Here is an 18214-nt window from a genome sequence, read left to right as displayed (position 1 = left end):
TTGTACCTTTTATTTATTTCGAAGTCCCTCTTCTATTTTCCAATACATAAAGATGGCTTTCTTGACTTTCATACTTCATTTTGTCTACTTATTTGTAGTACTATAATCCATCACATTGAGATGCTTCCAGCTCCCTTCACTTTAACACTTTTCACTATTTGCTTGTCTTGTTCATGCTAGTTTAAGAAATTTATGCCATAAAATTTCGGATTTTTTTTTTCAAATAGCTGTTTGTTTATAAATTTAAATCATTTTTTTTGTAAATTTTGAAGAAAAAAATTCAAATCCCAAAAAACAGCTCTAGCTCTTGAGTAGTTTTTGAAATTTTTTACTCACAAAACTTCAAATTCTTTTAAAGTAAAATGCATGTCCAAATACAATGTCAACTTTCAAAAATCATTTTTCATCTCATCTTTAAAAACTTATTTTTTTCTAAGTTTTCACCAAATTTATGTCTCAACGCTAGCTAAGATGACATTCTCTGCCCCTTATATTTGTTACAAACTTCATTTCTACTCTCTACTCAATTGGTGTTGTGCTGTTGTTTAAGAAAAGTGCCACTTTCACTAACATGACATTAAAACAAACATTAGCATGAGCAGTAGCAAATGTAGCCTTTAAGCTGCAGGTGTGACCTTTGACTTGAAATATACATAGAGTAGGAATTCTTTTGAAAATATATATGTACCACCCGTGCATACACGCGCGCACAAGAGTTCATACTCATGACTATTAGCTTAGGCATTTTTATAATGTAGCTTGAGAATTTTAAAGTTTTTGCTGAGAATACGGGACTGATAAGGAAAAACTACTCTTCCCAAAAACCTGAAAAGTACATCACAAGTTAATGCAACATGTGGACTCTGATCTCAAGATCATCAATCTTCATAATATCCAACTTAAATCATGAAACTAGTCATACAAGTGTTTCTTGAAATTGCTCCAATCATTTGTCTCTCGACCATAATTTCTTCAAGATATTCCAAGTCTTCAACAGAGGAATTTATCGCTCTCATACTGAAACAGATGCCTAAATCAAATATCATAAAGAAGTTGGGAACATGGAGAGGGACACACAGGTTAATCTTCATATTCTCTATTCTTGCTCTTCTTATATGTATGGCTAGTTTTTCCAAAATTTATTCTCTCAGGTCATTTCTAGCTACAAATTCCTTCTGCAACTGTAACAATCGCATAAACTCTTGTATAATCGATCATCACGTCGATTTAACTCTAGATACTGTAATCCAGAAAATCCAACATGAAATCGACATATTGCGCCAGCTGCCAAATCATGAAACATCATTTTCTGGAAAACAAGCTGTTTTTCTTGCAGATATTTTAAATCTAGTTGAGTCAGTCCAGACATCACTACTACAAAATAGTGAATCTGGAGCAGTGTTACATTCCTTGTCAAAACAATCAGAACAGTCCAATGGACCTGCTGAATATTTCTTGACAGAAGAAATCAGAAAATATGTGAGAATTAAACCAAACAGGCTGAAAAAACAGAATTTTATGGGTGCTAATGGTACATTCACTAGCATTGGTCATGCTTGTTTTTCAATGAGGACAGAGCTAGAAGAGTACATGAATTATGATATCGGCGAAATGTGCAACGATGATTGGAGATTAGCACAAAAGCTTATGGTTCATGGTTGTGATCCATTACCAAGAAGAAGGTGTTTTGCTAGAGCTCCTCAATTGTACAATAAACCATACCCTATAAATGAATCCCTTTGGAAATTACCAGAAGACAAAAATGTTAGATGGAGTCAGTATAAATGCAGAAATTTCACTTGTTTGGCTAGAAATTCAACGTCCAAAGGTTTCTTCAAATGTATAGATTGCTTCAATCTTACACATCATGAATCTCCAAGATGGATTGTTCCTTCGTATCAAGACTCGAACTCGAAAATGACAGCTGATATATTGATAACAGAAGTACTTAATATGAAGCTAGGAGAGATCAGAATTGGGCTGGATTTCAGTGTTGGCACAGGCACATTTGCTGCTAGAATGAGGGAACATAATGTCACTATAGTTTCTGCAACAATAAATCTCGGTGCACCATTTAACGAGATGATTGCTCTTCGAGGGCTAATTCCTCTTTACTTAACTATAAATCAGAGGCTACCATTTTTCGATAACACATTAGATTTGATTCATACGACGAGGTTTCTTGATGGCTGGATTGATTTTGTGTTGCTGGATTTTGTGTTATATGATTTTGATCGAGTTTTGAGGCCTGGTGGACTTTTATGGATCGATAGTTTTTTCTGTTTGAAGGAAGAGTTGAATGATTATTTAGAAGCATTCAAGATTCTGAAGTATAAGCAACAAAAGTGGCTTGTTGTTCCTAAACTGGATAAAGATGATCGTGAAGTGTTCTTTTCTGCGGTGCTAGAAAAACCACCTAGACCTTTCAGATGACTTTGTTGTATCATTGATGAATTATAGTTATTTATAATACAATATTGTTAGTAGCTATTGTTTTTTTCGATTTTATATATTTGGGTCCAACACTAGATAGGAAGCATTTACTGTAAAAGATGATGAAGTAAAGTCAGCAATAATGCAACCAATAATTGTAGCGATCCAATCCCATGTCTTTCTCTACCTGATGAATTTTTAGATGCAATTGGCAATAATTTGCTTCGATCAATGTACTCATTTTACAAGTTAAAATAATTTTAAATTATTTCACTTTCCTGGAGAATTTAGTTCGAATTGAAAACACGAAGGATCGAAGCAGATTTAAAGGAAAATGTAAATGGTAAACCCTTGTTTTCAATGTGTGAGAGAGAACAAAAGGAAAATAATTTTTCTCTTCTTATTCGACAGTCAACTCTCCTGTTTAAACTGAATCAGATACTCTAATTACAATATTGAACCGAGTCTTAGTTACAGTAGTCCAATATTAATGTGTGTCAGGTAGGCTTTAGTTGGGCCAGTTCAACTCTAGTGCGCTTCCTTGATAGTGGACTGGGCTGCTGCACAAACTTGTGATCCAACACCCCCCTCCCCCCTCCCCCAAGCTGGAAGAGGAGGCTATTCCAATCTTGGAAATAAAAGCCTCATAAAGAACACCCAAAAGAGGTTTAGTGAAAATATCAGCAAGCTGAGAAGAGGTAGAGATGGAGAGAAAATTGATAACACCACACTTCAAAGTAACAATCAACTTCAATATGTTTAGTCCGTTTATAAAACATCGGATTCTTGGCTATATGTATAGCTAATTGTTTGTCACAAAAACATAAGCATGCATCAAGTTAGTGACACCAAGATCAGAAATAGGCCTAAGAATCCAAACCACCTCTGCGACGAGCAATCGGAGTGCCCAGTATTCGGCTTTAGCAGAGGAAAGAGAAATAGTCGACTGCTTTTTAGACTTCCAGGACACAGGTCAGCCACCAAGAAATATGACAAAGCCACTAACAGACTTTCTAGATGTAAGGCCCCGTAAAAAATTTCCTAAAAACTGAAATTTTGTGGTGCCAAGTTAGGATTATGTGTTAGAGATTGTTAAATCTCACCGCGATTCAGACCTTTTGGATTGAACAGTGCGCTACAGAGTTAAAGGAAAATATTTTGCAGAAGTATGCATTTCTGTGGCCCATTATGCGGCCGCATAATCACTTTGCGGGCCGTAGAATGGTAGCAGAGTGAGGCAGTCTTTTTGGCGAATATTGAGGTCAGTTTCGCGGCCAATTATGTGACCGCATATCCATTTCATGGGTCGTACTTTGGTCGCATAATCGTCCTTGGACTTTTGCGGAGGGAGATTCTACGGCGCATTATGCGACCGCAAAATAGGTCTGCGGGCCGCATAACGGCCGCAGAGTGAGGCAGACCAGCCCAGTTTCCAGGGCCGCTTGCGGTCATTACGCGGACCGCATAACAATTATGTAGTCGCATATGCGACCGCAGATCTGTGTCGAGGCTCCTATTTTCTAATCTTTAAACCCAATCTTATTCCGTTAAAAACACATATCGTACATTATTTTGAGCTATTTTCTGATATTTCTAGAGTGAGGGAGAGAGTTCTTAGAGAGAGAAACCAACCTTCACACTAATATCCATCAATTCTTGCTAAATCCTTGAAGATTATCAAGAAGGTTCTCTTATTAAAGGTAAGAATATATACCCTAACTTTTTATTTCGAAAATTTGGTAAAAAGGGGATAATTAGTAAGACAATTATTAGGTGTGGGGGTTGATATCTTGCATGCATTTATTCCTAAAGTATGTGGGGAGGTTGTGAACTAAGAATGGGTGGAGGAATGGTAGAAACTTTCATAAAAGGCCTTAAAAACAGTAATGCACACATAGTGTTTGACAGAATGCTCTAGTGAGCTAGAATAATGATTATTCTCCTAATTTTGGGTTCAATTTTGCTATATTATTAAAATAGATTGAAGTTGCTAATTTTCGGATCATCTTAAAGTTTTAAGAGGCTCAATTGAGGTATGTATGGCTAAACCCCTTCTTCTTAGAATCGAACCCCTGATGTTCGTGCAATTCGTGTAAGTCCCAAAATTGATCATACTAGAATTGACTGCCCTAATATGTTGTGTTGAAAGATTCATGTTCAATAATTGCTCTAAATGTTATTCATGTCATCATGCCACTTGAGGATGTGTTTAAAAATGTGGAATGTGGTTGAGAAAGGTTAAAAATTCATGTCAAGAATCGAATAAAGGTTGTTATGTCAATTTGTATGAAAAGCCTCGGTGTGCTTATGATTTTACAAGTCTTTTTCCTTATGTGTTCAAATGCCTTACATGATAGGCCTTATTGATGTTGATGATTATGTTATTGAACGTGTAAAAAAAGGAAACTTGAATTGTAAAATACGGCCAAGTGCCAAGAACGACTTAATAAATAGGCCAGTTGTGGCAATACATTGGAAGATGGGAAAGAAATGTGAAGTGAGATGATTGATTGAAAGGATGATGTCTCAAGCGAGAGGGCCTAGCCGATCGGACCGTGATCGGACGCCATGCCGCATACATGGTGGTAATTGTGCTGGAAATGATGATTGAAATTGTGGATATGGTTGATGTCTCAATGAGATGGCCTATCCGATCGGGTCGAGATCGGACTCCATGTAAGAATACGATGGTATTGTGGATGGTGGCACATAGCTCTAAAGATTACCAACCTATGGAAATTGACTTGAGAATTTATGTAATCCTTACTTGATATTTTAATATTGTTTGAAGCTCTTATTATACATCATGATTGTTTTCCCCTTTTGTTTTATAGTTCATTCTATTAAGATAGTGTTTTAGCTTTACATACTAGTACTATTTGACAGTACTAACGTCCTTTTTGCCTGGGGCGCGACATCTTTAAATGGATATAGGTGGTTCTATAGCAGACATTGTTGATTGTAGCTAGTGGTGCATCATCATCATCTTACCAACAGACTTGGTGAACCCCATTTCTTCCCGGGGTCATGTAGTACATATTTTGTTTATATGTTTACCACGTTTTGAGGTATAGCTGGAGCCTTGATTCTGGCATTATCATAACTGTCTTTTATATCTTTAGAGGCTCTGTAGACATTTATATGGGTTGTGTATGGGTACTAGAAAGGTCAGGTGGATTATGGTGTGTTTTGGGACTCTTGTTCCACTAGATTGTAAAGTGTATGTATTTTGGAACTTAACAATGATGTAGTAAAATAAAATGAATTAGTAATGTTGTAAATATATAGTCTTTCTACTGTTTAACTAATGAAACGCGCCTTCTCTTGATCATAAACGAGTTTGAATAGAAAGTGTCTATCAGGCTCGCTCGACCGGATCCACTCGATTGAGCGCCAGTCATGCTCCCCGAGGTTGGAGCATGACACTAGAGTCGGCACAACTTACCCAGTTAGAATCACAGTACCCCTTGAGAGTAAAACCGGAATAGTTAGACAAGAACAAGCCCAAAGAAGAAGTACCAGATAAGTACCTAAGAACATGATAGGTTGCTTCCAAATGTGGCAATCTGGGATCAGACATAAATTGGCTCAAGTGCTGAACCGTGAAAGAAATATCAGGCTGGGTATGTTGTAAGAAATTCAACTTACTTACCAGCCGTCTATATAATGAAGGATCAGTAAGTAAATCACCAACCCTAGTAGAAAGATTAACATGCATATCAAGTAGAGATACCCCAAAGCTCACATCTAAACACTTGAACTCAGACAAGAGATCCAAAACAAATATGTGCTGACTGACCAAGAATCCGTCAAGAGTGTCTGACCACCTCAAGTCTAAGAAAATAGTGAATTTTCCCTAGATATTTAATCTTGAACTGGTCATCTAGAAACTGCTTTAGTGCATTGATTTCAGAGACATCATTCCCAGCCATAAGAATTTCATCCACACATACAACCACCATATTTAAACTATTCCCATCCAAGTTTCTAAATAAAGAATAATCATTTAAACTAGGCTGAAAACCTTCAGATTGTAGAGTAGAAGAAAGTTTAGCATATCATTGTCTAAAAGCTTGTCGAAGATCATAAAGAGACTTTTTAAGTTTACAAGCAAGAGGAGGCGTAGAACTATAAGAGTCAGAAGCAACAGAGAGACTAGGAGGAAGCTTCATATACGCTTTCTCATCCAAGTCCCTATGTAGGAACACATTAATAACATCCAACTGAAATACAACCCAATTTCTTTTAATGGCAATAGAAAGTAAGCACCTAATTGTGGTAGATTGACTACTGGTGAGATAGTTTCAGTGAAATCTACCCCCTCTTGTTGATTGTCACCACGAATGACTGATAAGTGGGGATTTTTATTGCTTGTTAACTCCTTTCAGCTTTTGTTATAGCCCAAAAAACATTGAATTGTGTTCCCGAAACTAATAAAATTATGCAAAATTACAGGAATGCTAGAAATTGGGCTCTCGAGATGAAATCCGATTCAAAGAGGAGTAGTCCAAGCACAAGGCAATAAAAAGCATAGAAGCACACAATATGCGGTCCGCAAAAGATCGTAGAATTCCACCTGCGGCCGCAAATAAAGAAGAAAATTTTAGCATAGATTTGCATAAATTGCGGACCGCACATGAATTATGCGGCCGCAAAGCTGAGCTAGAAGTTGAAGATCAGATAGTGTGAAAAAGAACAAGTCCAGAGCCTCTGTGACTTGCGGAATGCCCAATAGCTGTGCGGCCGCAGAAGAATGCCTTGTGTCGCAGTCCCAATTCTGCAGACCGCAGAAGAGTTGCCTCACGGCCGTAGTTCAAAAATGTATGGCTTGCAGACCTCCAGTCCCTGACAGATGAAGAAATTTGCGGACCGCACATGGAATTGTGCGGCCGCAGAACCTCCCGAGGGGTATTTTTGTCCGAGATTTTCAGCCTTGTATAAATAGAAGAGCTTCACGAAATTAGGCCAAGTTTTTGAATATCTGAAGCATTGTAGCCGTTTTTCTTTGCTGTTTTAGGAAACTTTAGCTTATTTTGGTGTTTTAACATTAGATTTCTTTATTTTAATCTTTCAATATGAGTTTTAATAGCTTTTCTTTGTTTTCTTCTACACCTACTATGAGTATCTAGATTTTTACTAGGGTTGTGACCCAACCCTAACGTGTAAATCTTATGGGTGATTAATTTTATGTTTATTTATGATTAGGTGTGTTTATCATTTAGCTTAGTTCAAACTTCATTTGTAGAATTACTAGTTGCAAACATTGATTCATACCTATTTGACTTAGTCTCTAGTTGAGAAAGAGGGACCTAGTCTATGCTAACTTAGCTAACAAGAAATTGGGTCAATTGAGAGATTGATTAACCCAATTATAGGGTTCAACCTAGAGATAGTAACAACCCGACTTGAGCTCTTATCAACTATTTTGGTTGATACCTATTTGGTCTTGAGAAAGCTAAATTGGGCAAAATCACTCTCAAACTGAGAGGTATTGAGTGAGTAACGTAGAGTTGTGAGTCATACATCCCAATCAACAAAACGAGCATAAAAGTATTTATTCCAGTAGGCAAACACATAGGCCATGATCACAGCCCTAGGCCTTTTACATATTTGGAAAACCCTCAAAACAATTATCTTTGTCTTATATCTTAATTTGCATTCCTTAGATTAACACTAGATATAAAAACAAAAACCCTATTATGGAAGTGCAATTTAGACACGTCACTTGCTCATTCCTAATATATACTCCTAGCTCACATCTTAGCTCTATGTGAATTCGACCCATACTCTTAGTTGGATTTTATTATTGCAAACGACCGTGTCACGTCTCTTTTGAGGTGTGCATTTGGACGTGATCAATTTTGGCTGCCATTGCCGAAGAGCTAATAATGGTGTTAGCTATATATTTGGGTGTGTTTTTAGAATATCTTCCTTTCCTTCCGTGTTACTAACTTGTTTGAGAAATCATAGGTACAACCATGGCAAACAATGAGCTCGAAAATATTGCTTTTCGGGTTGTAGACGTCGAGGATGAACAAGTTGATGAGATTCCTCTTGAACCTCAAGCTATTAGAAGAGGCCGAGCGTTTCATGACAATGTCTCCGCTCCACCCCACCTCCAACACGAGTGGCTCCACACGGGTGTTACCCTATGAAGGATATGCAAGTGCAATAGTCCATATCCGTATTAGGACGAGCAACTTTCAAATCACCAATGTGATTCTCACGTTGCTAGAGCAACGAGGTTTCTTTACCGGTGCTCCAAGTTAAAATGCATACAAACATTTGAAGAGGTTTATGGACACTTGTTGGGGGAGTAAACAAACAAATGTCTCCAAGGATACATTGAGGCTAAGGTTTTTTCCCTTATCTCTATGGGAGAAAGCTTTATATTGGTTGGAACGTTTGCCGAACTATTCCATTCATACTTGGGATGAATTGGCGGAGAAATTTATTTTTAAGTTCTTCTCTCGGGGGCAGATGGCTACACTTCAGGATGAGATTCTAGCATTCAAGCAAGAGCCCAATGAACCACCACACGAGATATGGGAGCAATATAGGATAATGGTCAAATAATGTCCCAACAACGATATGATGGAGAATATGATTCAACAAACTTTCTATTGTGAGATTAATACGACCAACCAATATGTGGTGAATAAACTTACCGGTGGAAATTTCATGCCCACACCTTATGCGGAAGCTTGTGAGATTTTGGATGAAATGGCAAAAACTTCATTGGCGTGGAAATTTCGGGCTAATATTCCATAAGGTAATCCCAACGTGATCCATCTTCACAAAGAGTTGCATGACCATAGGCAAGCCACTGCTAAATTGACTACCACTATGAATCAATTAGCAAAGGCTCAGCTTCAACAAGTGCAAAATCCTAAGCAAGTCAATGCAATTGAAGAAGTGAATATGATGGAGAACAAAATAAGGACCAAGGGTCCACAAGTGTAACATCGAGTGGAGAATTATTTGCAAGAAAATAGTGGGTTTGATCAAGATTATTCTTACAATGAACAAGAAGAGGAGGTGCAATATATGAACAACTTTCAAGGGCAACGAAACAATTTTCAAGATGAAAACAATCAAGGGAATTGGCATAACAAAAACAATCATAAAAATTGGAGTGGCAACAATCAAGGTAATTGGAGGGGGTAGTAACAATCAAGGCAGATGAAATAATAATCAAGGCAATCGGGGGTCGGGTTTTCAAAGGCCCCCGATGTATTAACAACCGAGCAACCTGCCTCCTTATCCTTCCCATGGTACAAGTTCTTCTAACAATGAAATGGGACATATTGAGAATATGTTCAAGCAAATGATGGAAAAGAATGCCTATTCGGATGCCCAACTTGCCTCACACAACACATCAATCCGCAACTTAAAAGTTCAAATGGGGCAAATCTCTCAAGCTCTAAATTCTCATCCTAAGAGAGCACTACCAAGTGATACGGTGGTGAACCCAAAGGGTGAGAACAACACGGGACATGCCATGGTCGTTACTACAAGAAGTGGAAGAGGTGGGAATGCACCCACCTCGAGTCAAAAGCAACTTGTGGATGATGAGAAAGTAGTACAGAAAGAAGAGGTATCGAACAATGTAATGCAATCAAATGATGAAATTCGGATTGATATTGATGATGATGTTGAAGAGACTCAAGAGGAGGTGAACCCGTCTAGAGATCACATTATTAACATACCGAAGTCAGTATTGCAAAAGGCGAAGACACCATTGCCTAAGCCTCCACCTCAATACCCTTAAGGACTTGCCAAGCAAAATGGTGAAAACCAATTCAAGAAGTTCATTCAAATGATGAAGAGTCTCTTAATTAATGTGCCATTGGTTGAAGTTTTAGAAGAAATGCCCAGTTATACAAAGTTTATGAAAGATCTTGTGACAAAGAAGCGGTCAATAAATTTTGAAACTATCAAAGTCACTCATCAAGTGAGTGCAATTGTGCAATCAATGGTTCCCAAGTTGGAGGATCCTGGTGCTTTCACGATTCCTTGTACAATTGGAAGTGTCGAGTTTTCTAAAGCCCTTTATAATCTTGGGGCAAGTATCAATTTGATGCCTTATTCGTTTTTCAAGACTTTGGAAATTAGACAACCAAGACCCACCTCTACGAGATTGCAAATGGCCGATCGTACCATGAAGAAACCTTTGGGAGTGATTGAAGATGTTTTGGTTCGTGCTGATAAATTCATTCCTCCGACGGATTTTGTCATTCTTGATTGTGAAGTTGATTATGAAGTGCCGATTATTCTTGGAAGATCTTTTCTTGCTACGGGGAAGGCTCTTTGTGATGTGGAAGACAGAGAACTCACCTTTCGGGTGGGTGATGAACAAGTGGTTTTCCATGTGTGTAAATCCATGCGGCAACCAAATAACAATGAATTGTGCTCTTTTGTGGACTTGGTGACCGATGTTATTGTAGATAATACAAGTGCCACAATCAATGTTGATGATATGTTGAAGGTCGTCTTGCTCAACTTTGATGATGACGAGATGGATGGCTTCATGGAATATGTGAACTCTTTTCAAGGAATGGGGTCGTACAATTATGCACCCCAGAAACTATATTTGGATCTTGAAAATAGGACAACTCTTCCTATAAAACCTTCCATTGAAGAGCCTCCTTCCCTGGAGTTGAAGTCATTGTCTGCACATCTTCGGTATGAATTTCTTGGCCCATCTTCTACTTACCAGTTATTCTTCCTCTTGTTTGACTAAAGTGCATGTGGATTCTACATTGGTGGGGCTACAAAAGAGGAAGAAGGCTATTGGGTGGATGCTGGTGGATATTCGGGGGATAAGCCCAGCATTTTGCAGGCATAAGATCAACTTGGAGGAAGGCGCCAAACCATCTATTGAACATCAAAGGAGACTCAATGAGGCTATACAATAAGTAGTCAAAAAGGAGCTTATCAAGTGGTTGGATACCGGGGTTGTCTACCTCATTTATGATAGTTCGTGAACTTCTCCGGTTTAATGTGTCCCAGAGAAGGGGGCATGACGGCGGTCACCAATGATAAGAATGAGTTGATTCCTACAAGAACGGTGATCGGTTGGAAAGTGTGTATGGACTATCGCAAGCTCAACAAAGTCATAAGCAATGATCACTTTCCACTTTCTTTCTTAGACAAAATGCTTGATAGGTTGGCCGGCTGTGCTTTCTATTGCTTTTTTATGGGTATTCGGGTTACAACTAAAGCCTTATTGCTCTGGAGGATCAAGAGAAAACAACTTTTACATGTCCCTGTGGTACTTTTGCCTTCAAGCGGATGCCATTTGGTTTGTGTAATGCCTCGGCGACTTTTGAAAAGTGTATGATATCTATCTTTGCGGACATGGTGGAGGAGCAGCTAGCAGCAAACAGCAAAATTGGTCTATGCTTAAAGGGCGATTGATATGTGTGCAGGCCCATTTTGATCCGGACCATCAGTTCAGTTGTAGTTTGTCCAAATAGAGAGGGCCTGATCAAAACACTTATTTCAATGGGCCTAATCAGTAAGTGGGACTGAAACAACAATAAATTGGCAAAGATAGACCAAATTCCCAAAGAACTTCAAGGAATAAGTTCAAATGAACCTTATTGTATAGTACAAGTTATATGATATGATATGATGTACTATTAAGCATTACATTTGATGCTGCAATCTTCTGCATAAAGTTCAGAGACCACATGGTTGAGCACTTGAGCTTTATACTAAAGATTATGATCATTCAGTAAAAGTAATAGCCTCAAAAGAAAATCATCAACTAGTTGCCAAAGCCAGTAACATATACTACTATAGTATAACATTGACATTGTTTTAGAGGGAAAGTAGTATAAAATAAGTCAAAAGTTTACTTAAAAATTAAAGTACTTGAGAATTGTGTTTCCACAAAACGTGGGATCTCTTGTTCAAAAGTAATATAGAGATGGATTAAATATATTTTTACCCCTTAAATTCACATTTCCTTGCTTTTCAAATTGAATATAGCGACTCTAGTCTTAAACTAAATTAGTCCTCTCTTGTATAGCTTATAGTATAATCTAAGCGCAAAGAAAAACAGACTCCGAGTGATATTTAAAGTTTTAAATCATGTATTATTTAGGTGTACATTGAAATTATAATAGGTCTATTTTTATCTTATATAAATGGAAGCAGACATCATATTTTGAAAATTTAGTGTGTATAAACAATAATCCGTCTGCAACCACAATTTATTTAAATTTATAAACACAAAATTGATAAAGACGACTTCAAAAATTACAAGAAAATAAGTTTTACAGAGAACAACAATAACATATTCAGTATTATTTCATATCGTAGGGTCTAAAAAAAAATAGTGTGTACGCAGACCTTATCCCTGCCTTACCAGAAAGTTAAGTCTTATAGAGAACGAAAGTGTTATGATTCATTTAAAGACAGTTCCAAGTTAGGGACCATTTTGGCACCTTTGTGCTGTTCTTCCCTCTTCTTTTTCTATCCAATACTCATTTTGTGGAGAAAACATGAAAGATACTGTAGTACTACTAGTCTACAACTACTACAAAAAGAGAAAATATAATAAAATAAATAAAAAAGGCTGTAGTGTTTACTTTCTCAATCTAAATCCAGCTAACGTGGAACCCGCATTGCTGTGCTAAAGTCCAATCTCCACCGCCAAATCATCAAAAGCTGCCGCCCTCAATCGCACTTTCCACGACACGTGTCCCCCACCCATCCATATCGGTGATCCACCCATCCCTATTGATCAATATCGTACCCTTTTCAAATTTCAAACTCAAGAATTTATCGTATTATTTGATGATGTTTTACTTGGGAAAAGACAAAGATTATTTTACTTGACTTAAACTTTAATACACTAATAAGTTTATATTATTAATAGTAAGAAAATATCATATCAAAATTAAATTTTATGCATTTTAAATTCAAAGATATTGTTGTGTGACACGGAATGTATACGCTAAGGATCGTTTGACAGGATTCACAAGAATAATGCTGAATAAAGTATATTAGTAATGCATAAGTTAGTAATGTAACATTAATTATGCAGAGATTATTTCTTATCCCTTATTTAGTGTCGTGTATTAAAAATAAAATGCATGCATAATTTTAAAGAAAATTAGTTGATTACAAAAATGTCCTCCGTATTCTTTAGCATTAATGGATTTTAAGAATAATTTTATCTTTATCATGCTAATGCATGCATTAATAGCCTTGGTATTGTTAGTATCATGATTTGCTATTCATTAGCTATACATAGGATAATACCAAATATGGTATATAACTAATGCTTGTATTAGTTATACATAGATTGAAAAAAATATACCAAACAAGGTACTATTAATACACAAAGTTAAGGCATACATTATTTTCTCTAATGCACTCTACCAAACTACCTCTAACTATATAAAAGACATAATTTTATTTTTATCAAAATAAAGAGACAGCATTAAGAAACAAAATTTCATTTTATATTTAAAATGTACCATAAAAAGGTCGATAAATTTGTGGTTCTTATAATTTAGAAGAAAGTAATCAAAAGCATATTATTAATTTTTATTGCTGATAAAAAGCTTTCTGTCTTTCCAGCTAAAAATGTTGCTCGGACTCAATTTTAACAATTTTACGCCTCATCTTTTAATTACAGGCTTTATTCCACCAACTAGTATTAGCATCCGCGCAGATGCGCAAATACTGACCATATTAAATATTTGAGTTATTTGAATTATACGTAAAAAATCTTAAAATTTAAACCTTCTCATATCAACTATATATATATATATAATACTGACCATATATATATATATTTGACTAACATAGTCAAATATAAAATAAAGTTACCATATACTATTGATATTTATTAGTTTGACACTTGACTTAACTACATAATCAATTATTTATGGCAACTTTATAGCTTTAATATATATATATATATATATATATATATATATATATATATATATATATAGATAATCATCTCATATCAAAATTATGTAACTAGATTTAGGTTCGGAATACGAGCCTGAGGTTCGGGCATACCTCGTTCGCTTCACCGTTTCAAAACATAAATATCAAATTCTCCTCACAATTTTCTCGGCAGTATAGTCGTTACTTTTCACACTTTCCGAGTCTTAGAATATTGGGTTTAGTGATCGAATCGGAGCTCCGAATCGGGAAATGGCAGAGCACGTTGAGAATTCGGATCCTAAAGGGGAGTCGTTGATGGAGAAGATCGCCGACAAATTTCACGGCGGTGACGATTCCTCGTCGTCATCCGATTCAGATACCGAAACGAAGAAGCCGGCAGCGAAAGAGGAGGTAGTGGCGGCGGCGGAGCCGTCATCTGTGAAGGACAAAGTTTGGAGGCTATTCGGGAGAGAAAAGCCGGTTCACAAGGTGTTCGGTGGAGGCAAACGTACGGTTCTATTGTCTGTTTTTCTACGTGCTTAATATTTTGTATGTCTATTTATTTCTAAAGACATTTTTTGGGGATTTTGTGATTGGGGAATTATAAGGGTTTTTAAGGATCTTAAAAGAATATTCTGGGGAATAAACTTGTTTTTTTTAACAGCAACTGAGGGAACAAGAGTTCAATTTGGTTCATATATTGAGTGTTCCTTTTTGCTACTGTTCATTTTTTAAAGTTAAAGAGTGGATTTTTTTGGATGGCAGTGATTGGTGGTCTGGAATTTGTAGGGTTTAGGGTTTTTGGAGGATCTTAAAGAATATTCAGATCCATATAGTTGTTATCATGCTCTTTGTTTGGAGCAAGTGAGCAAAAGTTCAAATTTTGTATTTTTTTTACTTGTTTAAAGATTGAACTTTTTAGATGTAAATGATTGGTGGTTGTTGAGTTGATGAGGATTTAGGGTTTTTTGATGGATAACAATCTTCAGGTCCAATTAACCTGTTGTCATGCTTGTAGAGGTGGTTTTAGGGTAATTGAGCAAGCAAGAGTTCAAATTTTATTTTTGAGTTAAAAGATTGTTTTCTTTAAATGAAAGATGGTGATTGAGGTCCTAAAGAATATTCAGATCCGTCTTATTATCATTCTTATATACGTTTTTGTTAAGAGCAACTGAGCTGCCGAATATCCATTTTGTTTATTCGTTTATTGAAGATTGAAATTTTTGGGGTGAAAATGATTGGTGGTTAAGGAGCTGATTACAGTTTAGGGTTTTTGAAATATCTTTAAGAATCTTCAGATTCAATAAACATGTTATCATTTGAAAAGAAGTAATAAAATTCTTGAGCTACATGTGGGTTGTTTATAGCAACTGAGTAACCATGGTTTCTTTAATTGTTCTTAGTTGAGCATCATGGTGGGTGCTTTTCATGTCTACTAGGGTTCTTCAAAGTTTTAAATTCTTATCTTTTTGATCTGCGAGGTTGCTTCTGAAAACTGCTGCATATAAAGTGCTAGTTGCTGTGTCCTGTGTGCCAGATAAGTGAAGCATATTTAGTCGGGATTATGTATGAAGGTTTTCCCTTCAAGTCATGATTTTAACTTCTTATTACGTAGAGATTTGGGCTGGGAAATATTAGTTTCAAATATGCATCTGATTGTTGATGCCAACTGAATTGTGATATGAGGCATAGTTAAGTGATTGATTGAATGTGTATCTATCTGATTGTCGCAGCTGCTGATGTATTCTTGTGGAGGAACAAGAAGATATCTGCTAGTGTACTTGGTGGAGCAACCGCTATATGGGTTCTTTTCGAATTGCTTGAGTACCACCTGCTCACTTTAATCTGCCACATTTTAATCATCTCTCTTGCAGTCTTATTCTTGTGGTCAAATGCAACCACCTTTATTAACAAGTAAGCTTTTTCTAATATTAGTACTATTAACTTATGCTACAAATTATTTGATCATTTTTCTGAAGATGTTGTTCTACCATTTTGACAGGAAACCTCCACATATCCCAGAAATCCACCTTCCACAGGACCCTTTCCTTCAAGTGGCTTCTGCCCTGAGGATCGAAATCAACCGTGCTCTTGCTCTACTGCGGGAAATTGCGTCAGGGAGAGAACTGAAGAAGTTCCTTGGTGTAAGTTTTCCCAGTTCTACTAGTCTTACCCTGAATGAATTTTATTGGAATGCTTCCTGTTACTGGTGTATGTCCGATACTGCAACATTGAGCCTTCATTTATCCACCTCCCTTGAAGAGTAGATTGTTTTTTTTTTGTCCGTCCTCCTTTGATTTCACCTCAGATGTGTTGTGGTGGTCTTGGTTTTAGTTTTAGTAGATCCATGTATGTCTGTTGCTCCCCTTATTGATCCTGACTTATTAGAGAGTATTTAGGTTGTGTTATAGTTTTCTGAAGGTATCACATAACATAGTAGGATGTGGAGTTTTAGAGTACCTCTATTGTTGAGATTTTTAGCCTGTTGGATTCATGACAGCTTGGTTTGGTTAAAGCGCTCTTTGCCAAGTTTTGTGGTTTCCCCAAATTCTGGCAGCCCAAAGGATTTATTACATTAGTCTGTTGTAAATTAAGTTCTCTAAAGATTCTTGTTTCTAATTTCTTCGTCTTAAGATAATTCTTTTCTGATCTTGCATGAGCATGAATATCTTTGTTGTTTATTCACCTTTGTTTGCTTATCCATACTTGCTCATGTTACCAGGTTGTTGCCGGTTTATGGATCCTCTCTATTGTGGGTAGCTGGTGCAACTTTTTGACGCTGTTCTACATATGTAGGTTCAAAAATTTAATTGACACTGTCTTTTCTTTCCTGTGTGTTCTTTCACCCCGTGCTGATTTATTTGATGATCTTCCTGCATATGTACCAGTATTTGTGCTCCTCCACACAGTTCCTGTTCTTTATGAGAAATATGAAGATAAAGTGGATCCTTTAGCTGAGAAGGCAATGCACGAGATCAAGAAGCAATATGCTGTTTTTGATGAAAAGGTTTTGAGCAAAATTCCAAGAGGACCATTGAAAGACAAGAAGAGGGAATAGATGTAGTGTGGTGCTTTGCCGCTAGAGTGCTTTGGGTAGTTGCTACCTTTTCAGAATGTGATAGTGCTTTTCTTGTACTACATGGGGCTGTGTCCCATCATACATATATTTGGGTGTTTATTAACTGATGATAGATCTAGAAACAGTTGAAGGATTAATCTATCAGGTCTGTACGAGTGAGTAGTTGGCTGCAGTTTCTCAATGTGTCAGTGTATGAGTTAAAAGCTGAATTGACATTCTGTTTCTTCCACCCCTGTTTGTACTTTTTCTTTTGTCAACGTTCGGATGTTCCAGGTCTATGATCCATAGCCGCCTGCCAGGTGATTTGGTTACCTGTTAAGTTGGTCGAGTCTAATTTGTGATATCAAGTGGAAATAACTGTTTTCTAGTTGCTTATATGAGAAATTGTGATGTTTAGGCAATGCAAGAAGAAAATGGAGTTGAAACAGTAGATCTCGATATGAGGCGTATCATAACTGGTGTTAGTCTTGTTTAAACTTAGGCTCTTCCGTTGCTGTCAATGTCCGGCGAGAAAGATAATGCAGATTTTATGTTATCTTTGGACTGCTGCTAGGGACTGCCAGCCCCTTCCAAATTATATTCTTTATTAGATTCCATCCGTCAAAGAAAAGTGAGTATGTCATTTATCAATCGTCTCTGATAAAGAACATGTAACAACAGAAAAGGATGGATCTGCACCTGCTTAGGAACAGCCATCAGCTTACCCAAGAGTCCTCATAACTACATTAAATGTTCCACAGTTCTTTTTCCTTTTCATTTTTTCCACCCTTCCATCAAGGGGTCCAGTTC

At 36.8% G+C, this 18214-nt stretch overlaps 3 protein-coding genes across 3 annotated transcripts; all 3 read left to right on the top strand.

Moving 5' to 3' along the window:
• The first annotated feature begins 975 nt into the window (after positions 1–975).
• LOC104218235 (probable methyltransferase At1g29790) lies at positions 976–2602 on the top strand. The gene is made up of 2 exons (XM_070169858.1): positions 976–1079; positions 1252–2602. The coding sequence occupies exons 1-2, from the start codon at positions 1062–1064 to the stop codon at positions 2431–2433; spliced, it is 1200 nt and encodes a 399-aa protein (XP_070025959.1). The 5' UTR covers positions 976–1061; the 3' UTR covers positions 2434–2602.
• Positions 2603–10255: 7653 nt separating this feature from the next.
• Positions 10256–11281, top strand: LOC104218238 (uncharacterized). Its single transcript, XM_070155395.1, has 2 exons — positions 10256–11118; positions 11179–11281. The coding sequence occupies exons 1-2, from the start codon at positions 10256–10258 to the stop codon at positions 11279–11281; spliced, it is 966 nt and encodes a 321-aa protein (XP_070011496.1).
• Positions 11282–14398: 3117 nt separating this feature from the next.
• LOC104218233 (reticulon-like protein B5) lies at positions 14399–17654 on the top strand. The gene is made up of 5 exons (XM_009768680.2): positions 14399–14854; positions 16080–16260; positions 16349–16490; positions 17069–17138; positions 17235–17654. The coding sequence occupies exons 1-5, from the start codon at positions 14617–14619 to the stop codon at positions 17402–17404; spliced, it is 801 nt and encodes a 266-aa protein (XP_009766982.1). The 5' UTR covers positions 14399–14616; the 3' UTR covers positions 17405–17654.
• Positions 17655–18214: the final 560 nt, after the last annotated feature.

Source organism: Nicotiana sylvestris, chromosome 1 (assembly GCF_000393655.2).
Source record: "Nicotiana sylvestris chromosome 1, ASM39365v2, whole genome shotgun sequence".
Taxonomy (NCBI): Eukaryota; Viridiplantae; Streptophyta; class Magnoliopsida; order Solanales; family Solanaceae; genus Nicotiana; species Nicotiana sylvestris.
This window is presented reverse-complemented; position numbering and strand designations above follow the sequence as displayed.